Source organism: Zea mays, chromosome 1 (genome assembly GCF_902167145.1).
Source record: "Zea mays cultivar B73 chromosome 1, Zm-B73-REFERENCE-NAM-5.0, whole genome shotgun sequence".
Taxonomy (NCBI): Eukaryota; Viridiplantae; Streptophyta; class Magnoliopsida; order Poales; family Poaceae; genus Zea; species Zea mays.
In genome coordinates, this window is record NC_050096.1 from 68,898,662 (window position 1) to 68,906,776 (window position 8,115).

General features: G+C 42.8%; 1 protein-coding gene across 1 annotated transcript; it reads left to right on the plus strand.

The window, feature by feature from the left end:
- The first annotated feature begins 51 nt into the window (after nt 1-51).
- Nucleotides 52-2,138, plus strand: LOC103635970 (uncharacterized). The gene is made up of 2 exons (XM_008658336.2): nt 52-557; nt 637-2,138. The coding sequence occupies exons 1-2, from the start codon at nt 66-68 to the stop codon at nt 1,177-1,179; spliced, it is 1,035 nt and encodes a 344-aa protein (XP_008656558.2). The 5' UTR covers nt 52-65; the 3' UTR covers nt 1,180-2,138.
- Nucleotides 2,139-8,115: the final 5,977 nt, after the last annotated feature.

Consider the following 8,115-nt stretch of genomic DNA (forward strand, 5'->3'; position numbering starts at 1 on the left):
AGACCAATTTTTTTATTCCCATTTGACTCTTCTTGTTGTGCTGATATTATTATACTCATTTGTACATGCAAACCAGTGGTAAGATGCCTTCAGTCCCAGCTGGTGATCAGGGTGGGTTTGTCCCAGCTACTGATGTGATGACTGAGATGATAAGGGTTGGTGCTAGTGCAGCAGCTAACGCTGATGATGCTACTGCATCTTGTGCCGGTGCTGCTCCAGCAGCAGCTGGTCTTGTTGCTGCTGTTCCCGGGGGTCCTAGGGCAATGAGGTGGAACAACAACACCTCTGGATTTATTCTTAGGAGGATGGCTCAACTTCTTAGTGATGGTAGCAGGCCTGACAAGGTCTTCAAGGACAAGGATGTCAACTCTGTGGCCAAAGCCCTTAAGGAGTACAGTGGGGAGGCAGTGAGCCCAACTCAGGTGTATAACCACTTGAGGGAATGGAGGCAAAAATGGTCTAGGGTGTCTAAGCTCAAAGACCTTAGTGGGGCTTTATGGGATAGTGACTCCAATGCTATCTTGCTTGATCAGGAGCACTACCTTGGCCACTGCAAGGTAGCACTATGATTTGTTTCCTATGTCTCCTTGCTTTTTTTACTTGTCTAAAACACTATCTTTTCAATTACTTGATCAGGACCATCCAAAAGATGCAGAGTTCCTAAACTGCCCTATTAGGTTCTACACTGAGATGGAGGCCATTTTTGGCCATGCTATGGCCACTGGCAAATTTGCACTTGGTTCTGGTGAAGCCTTAGGACAGAACCAGGTTGATAGTGTTGCTGCCAAGGTTGAGGGACCTGCCTTCACCTATATCTCTGAAGAGAGAGCACAAACTGATGTTGGAGAGGGTAGCAAGGCCACCGAGATCCCCTCCATAGCTGTGGGTAGGAAGAGGAAGAGAGGGAACTTCAGTGAGGATGAGATGCTTATGTTGACCAATATGTCTGATGCAGTGAACAATGTGGCTAATGCCCTTAGAGAGACTGGACCTGCCCATGTGGATGGTAACCTCTACCTAGCTGTGATGGAGATGCCTGGCTATTCTGAGGAGGCACTGATTGTTGCCTACACCTTCCTCCTGGACAACAAGGCTCAAGGCAGGGGCTTTGTTCACATGACTGAGGCACATAGAAACATTTGGCTTAGGACCTTCCTAGCCAAGAACTACTACATGTAGGTGAATTACATGTTGGTGTGCACCACCACCCACTCTCTCTTCCTGCCCACTCTCTCTTTTGACTACAACTAGGAATAATTTGTTGTAGACATTTTGGTGTGCAGTCTGGTTTACTCCCACCAGTCCTTTTGTCTAATTTACCTAGGAGGGTGGCTAACAATAGGTAACATTTGGGTGGACACCATTTGAACCCTAAGCTATTGGGCTCAAACTTATTGTAAGACACTATTTGTATTCTTACTATGATTGAAGTTTTTACTATGATTGAAGTTTTTACTGTAAGGCTCAAACATTTCATACTATGATTGAAGTTTTTACTTGGCCAATGATGCTATATACACTAATCTGAGGAGCATTTGCATTGGATGTGTTGTAGTGCAGCTGAGGCCCGTGTTTACTTGTGCTTTCCTTTATGCCTATGATGACATAATTGCCATGGAACCATGTTGTCATTATTGCCCGTGTTAATGTGGATGATCTTTAAATTGTGAGGTACTGGGCATATGCTCAAAATTATGTTGTTTCCACCATGTTGTGATTATTGCCATGGAACCATGGGGCACATCCATGCCCAATGCAACTGTTATCCACCATAGATGACTTGATGGCTGGGTTGGATGAATATCATGGTTTCATGGCTGCCCAGCTATGTTCCTTATGCTCCAAGTTAAAAGATCACATGAAAATGGCAATTATATCTGAGGAAAATCATTGCTATTGTCAATCTTGCCTGGCTTCTTTGATGGATATGTTGCAGATGGATGTCCAACTACCTGTTGCAGATGGATATGTTATTCTGAGGAAGATCACATGAAAATAGAGATGGCTTCTTTGATAGTAACTTGTAGCCAGCAATGACAATAATTGATGAAGTTAAGTTAAATTTGTCTGAGGCTAACTCAGTTGATGCTTGTATTGTTCAATTGACATATGTTGTTCTAATCCTCTATTTTCTGTCAGCAATGTCCATCTCTTTTTTATGTTAGCAATGTCCATCTCTATTTCCTGTCTATGGGCCAGGCCGACCACAGCCAATTGCCAAACATATTCCCAGTTTGGCAGTTGGGCAGTTGGCCTCTTAGCCCAGCTGTCTGTAAGGGTCACAAACATGTTCTCGCCTGGGCCGAGCTCATTTTGTACAGCAACACAAACAAAGGGATTTGCACCAACTGGGCCATGCCAACCTAGGGCTGGGCCAGTAGGGCAGGCCGAGCCAGCTTGGTGCAGGGTCGCAAACACGCCCCAAGTGCGCCATGGACTGGGATGCACATGTGCCCCCGGTTCTCTATGTGGTCGCGGCACTCAACTTCGCTCGCACATCAGCTACTAGTAGCCATCCCCCGGCCCATCCTCCTACATGCTTAGAGATGGCAATGGACACCCGCTATCCGAAACCCGGTGAGTTTTTGCTCTATTAGGATATAGGTTTGGATCAATTTTTGTACCCACGGATTTGTTAATGGGTTAAAATAGAAACTCAACGGGTCGGTATGTGGGTATGGGTTTGTTCTTCCATTACCCATACCCGCAAATCCATGGGTTTTTAAAACCCGCCTTAAAATCAACATTCATTATAAATATGTCTCATAATATTATTAATTGAATATGTTCTAATTGAAATAAACTTTATGTAACAAATTTTAAGCTAAAATTAGTTATCACTTGTTCCTTTTATGCTAGCTTATTAATGTATTGATTGTCATTTACATGATGAAATATTTTTTGTGTTGATGTTAGTGGGTACGGGAAACCCGTTGGGTACCCGAAACCCGCATGGGTATGGGTTTGGGCAAAAATTTATACCCGTCATGGATATGGGTTTTTTAGCGGGCGTATTTTTCTTCGCGGGTATAGGTTTGGGCAAGTAATACCCAGCGGGTTTTTACCCATTGCCATCTCTATACAGGCTACAGCAGGATCAGATCGAGCAAGTGGACAAAATTTTCTTCTAGTATACTGTAATTCATTACATGCATGAAAACGTCCAGCACAAGTTAATTAACCATATACGATTCCGTCTTAGGTCTTGTTCGGTTATTTCCATTATATATAGATTGGATGGTATTAGAAAAAATTTAGAAGAATTTTGACTTGCTTAGAATTTAAACTCACTCAATCCTACTCAATCCACATGGATTGAGAGCTAACCGAACAAGTTCTTATTGTTTCGCCAAATCCTGCATTATATATTACGCGTTCGTAACAGTTTGCCTGCCATGGCTATGGAAATGTTCATATCAAATACCGTCTCAAATCGTTTGATGGTGGGTTAATGAGATTGATCACGAGATCAAAAGTCGAAGGTTATGAAACAAGAGACACGAGGGTTAGCCAGTTAGGTTCGGACTCTCGATGTGAGATAATAATACTTTTTTGTTCTATTCTAACTTGATCTTAAGCGATTCCCTATCCATCTTTTTTTCCTAATGAGTCGATGATAGTTAGTTATCAAATTGTATATATATATATATATATAGGTTTAACTCTAGATTTCCAAAAGAATTTCTTATTAATCTGAGATTCTTTCTGAGAGTCTCTTCACTACAGGCTCACTTTTGGGTTCATAGCCAAGTCAACACACCCTTCTTTATGACACTCGGTCTAGTGTTCTCAAGGCACATATTATTTACAATAGCCCCCTCCGGTCACGTTTGATTGAGTCCTTGATGCGGGCAAATAGTACTATTCTTGAGGCATTGAAAGGTGTCCCTTATAAGGATTTAAATCCTTGAGTAAATTTGGGATACTCTTCTAAACTTGAATCATCGTGTCAAATAAATTTGTCTTCGATTGAGTCCCTAGTCCACTCTAGTAGCTCATAGACTCGGCTCGATACTTAGGACTCGATCCATTATTGCTCCAACACTCCAAACTTTATAATCCCACATCACTTTAGCTTCATGAGGCTCCACATCTATAAAAGGAAACCCCCTGCAGGCCATCAACCTTTATACTCCACCTTCAAGCGCTCCTCTACGGTCACTCCATCTTTATCCCATCTTTTTCGTCCTAGGGTTTGCTCCATCACCATTAACCTTCGATCAGCTCCTATTTCTCCACATCCTTGACTCCTCTCAACCGCATGAGTTCCAATCTTCCTCGCTTGAAAGCAAGGAGTTGCATGCCCTTCGTACTAGAGGATTGTTGCATGAAAAGAAAGTAATCCAATGGCTAGTCATATATATTATAATATATTGCTTATTTTCTTTGGAAGCCATATATATTATAATATATTGCTTCCATATGTCTATACGAGATGTTTCAATTGATGGCAATACTACTTTATTTTTATACTCTATGCGACAATGTTTCCGCTTTTTACGGAGCCATTGGCAATTTTGCCATTATCATTTGTGGGCTTCGCCAGTATGCCATCGGACCCACAAATCATAGACACAGACGGTCCCACCAGTCATAGACACGGGATGGCATAATAACAGACAACCAAAATTGAGAGTGGCAAAATAACAAATTTCTCCTTTTTACGTGTGATTTTGACCTGTTTTCGATTTATTCCGTTCGTTCTTGTTCATTTTCATCATCCCACTAGTCCCATTGTTATCCCGATTCCAAATTAAAATGTGAAAATGAAAACGAGAGATGGCTTATCCCGACCAATTCCATTCATTTTTTCATCCCTATCTATGGCGCCTCCCCGACAAAGGGGACTTCCCGATGCCAGACAAAGAGGAAATTATGGTCTTCACACCATTATTGGAGCACATATTCAGTTTCCCTGCCTCCAAATTCTTTTGTGACCTTCTTCGGTTCTATCAAATCGAGTTGGTTCATGTTTGAACCCTAACTCGATCCTACACATCATCATCTTCACCCATCGGTGCGAAGCTTATCTAGGTACCCCTTTTCTTCCCTTTGTTCAAATATCTCTTCTTCTTGCGCCTGCGGCTAGACAACTACCAGCCCACGGTGATTGGCGGAGTTGGGGTACAACTTTGGTCTCACCATCAATATATCGACTATCCTCTAAAGATGTCTTACAAGTTTGGCATATGCCACACATGCCTAAATTCCCATGTTAGCGTCTTGAGCCCCAATATGAATGGATGGAAGACCCGCTACCCAAGTATTTGGATGTCATCTTAGCCATCATGGATCGAATTTCAGAGCCAAAGGTTCAAAGCCTCACTAATGTCCATGTGCCTGGCAATTAGATTCAATTCGAGTTCTGTTGATGTTTAGTCCTGCCTGCGCACTATGTGGTAGCCCACGTAGTGCTTTTGGGAGGATGGCGACGTCGATCACTTCTTGATGGTACGTGCGGATGCACGTTGGAACACATGGTTTATATAGGTTTGTGCCGCGTGAATGCGTAATACCCTATATCTTGTGAGGTGTTGGGTGTTTGATTGCTCCGAGTTTGTGGATTACAGGTGATTGTGGAGGTGACTGAAAGAATTCCTATCGACCTAATAGTAGGCGAGAGAGTGTTTTTGGTAGGGGTATACCTCTGCAGCCTTATATAGATGACTGGAGAGATATCCCTTTACAAATCATGAAGCTTATCTAACTCTGTCTAAGTCTACCTTCTGTTGTGTGAGCGCTCTTGATCTTCTGGAGTCCGGTTGCTTCCTTCCGAGTTACCTCCCGAACATCTTGCTATTTGGTTGTGCGTGGGACACGTCCTCAGAACATCAGCAATCCTTCCGCGATAGGTGCGTACAGATAGCATTCTTGTGTTACATTCTTTGTGATTGCTTCATGCTCCAAGCATCATCTTCTTCGGTAAGATTTGTTCTGCCTGGATGTAGCCCAACAGTACGTCCTGCTGGACGACTTATCGGGGGCTATCTGGTAGCCCATGGAACATATCTATGTTACAAGGACCCATGGGATATCTATCTCCCACAAGTTCCTCATCTATGCGCAATGGAAAACTTCACTTAGAAGTATGGTGGAAACGAAGATCGCTCTAGGTCCAAAGTTGAGCCCATCAACATGTTAGAGGCCAAAGCTCAACTCTAATGGCTCTTCACTTCTATCAGCAGCTAGCCTAAGGGATGCTTGATGGAGGCCCATTCCTTGCTCGAGCCCCACCATGAAGTATCTTTGATAATTCTCGTGTTTATATTCTTCTTGAAATCATCAGTCTTGTATAGAGCATCTTTATACCCATTTAGATGTTGGGATACAATTATCCTCCATAGTTCCCTGCCTAGATGACCAAGAATGACAATGAGGTGGGCTCAAGCTGTTTCCAGAATAGTCAGTTGGCCGAGCCCTTGAGCCCCAAGTCGATACGACAACCTGAGCCCTCATCCAGAGACCAAAAAAGACATAGGTGGCTCGGTTTGATTACTCCGATGATGAAGGCAATGACTCTACACCTACTCCTGCTTTGAGTCCCCGTCGATCCAAGCGAGGATGTACGACCATCTAGATTGGCACACCCCTAATACACAAGGGAACATAATAAATCGAACGACAACGGTCGTAGATGACCATCTAGGCGGCTCTACCACCAGCTCCAACTCTAAAGACGACTCGACTGCTAGTGCTGAGACACAAAACATGGGTTGAACCCCCATGGTGAATCCCCTTCCAACCAAGGGCTTCCAATGCACCATAGGGGGACGTAGCCCCCCTGATCTAAAGAACAAGAGCCGAGTCCCCACACTAAAACCCCTATCCAACCAAGGGGTCGTGAGGCACCACTAGGGGACTTTGGCCTCTCCTCCTCCGAAACGAACTGCATTCAAGTGGGCTCATCACCTCATTTCTCACTAGGGTTTAGGGTGTTTGGTTTGAGGAATAAGCTAGTCCTCTATTATCTTCTCACTCACTTTTTTGTTTGGTTTATGGAATGAAATGAGTTGATTTATCATCACCCTATTCCTCATAGTTAATTAGTACTAACATGAGGAATGGGGTTATTCCACCAAATTTGAGGAATGTACTCATAATACACCATCTCATTTTGGACGGAGTGATTCCTCAAATCAAACACTCTTTGTTTATAAATATACCTTATTAGAGAATTGCTACGAAATAGCATGTAATATATCTAAATAGTTTTATATATCATTGCCGCTCTTTGTCTTTTCTATGCATCTAGATAGTAATTTTGGTAAATACATAATAAACGTGCATCTAGAATTATAAAAAATAATCTATAAATTGAAACGGGGAGATAGTAGTAAATTAGTAAGAGGAAGAGCAATATATATGCTGCATGGTACATTATGCACGTTTCCCACTACTACTGTGTCTCCTGTATATATGGCCGGTAACTGGAACAATTGGATCTATACCATTAAAAGATCCAAACTTTAGATATATACCATGGACCCCACATGTCATTGACTCATGTGGACCCACATGTAAGTGAGATAGTAATGGTATGGATCCAAAGTGGTGATCTTTTAATGGTATGGATCCAAATTTCTCCCGGTAACTAGCTTGGATCTATCTCCTGACGCTCGAACAGGGTGTTTAGTTTGAGAATATAATAAAGCTTATGAGTAGCATAGTATGTGTGGTGGCGCTTCCAAGGACAGGGCCGGACAGCATAAAACATAGCTGGAGTGAACGCCACGCTAGCTCGCTGGCTCCTCTCGGCGTGCTGTAATAATCATCAAGGTGCATATGGTAGATCGCCCCGATAAGATCGGCCGGATGTCTCCGATGACAATGTTCGGTTATCTTAACTTCCGCGAGAACGTGCATCTCAGACTTAGGCCCTGTTTGGGAGAGCTTCACTTTAAGAATTTCAATTTCGTTCGAACTTCTTCAACCCAAATAGGTCCAGCTCCACGAGCTTTAGTTTTAAAAAAAATTGAAACTAGAGGCCCGTTTCATAAAATTCATGAAGCTCCTTAGAGGGTGCTTCAAAAACACTGTTTTTATATCCCCTCATGAAGCTGTACAAAAATTACCCACTATGCCACTGGTTACGCAACATACAACTTTCGTTCTCTC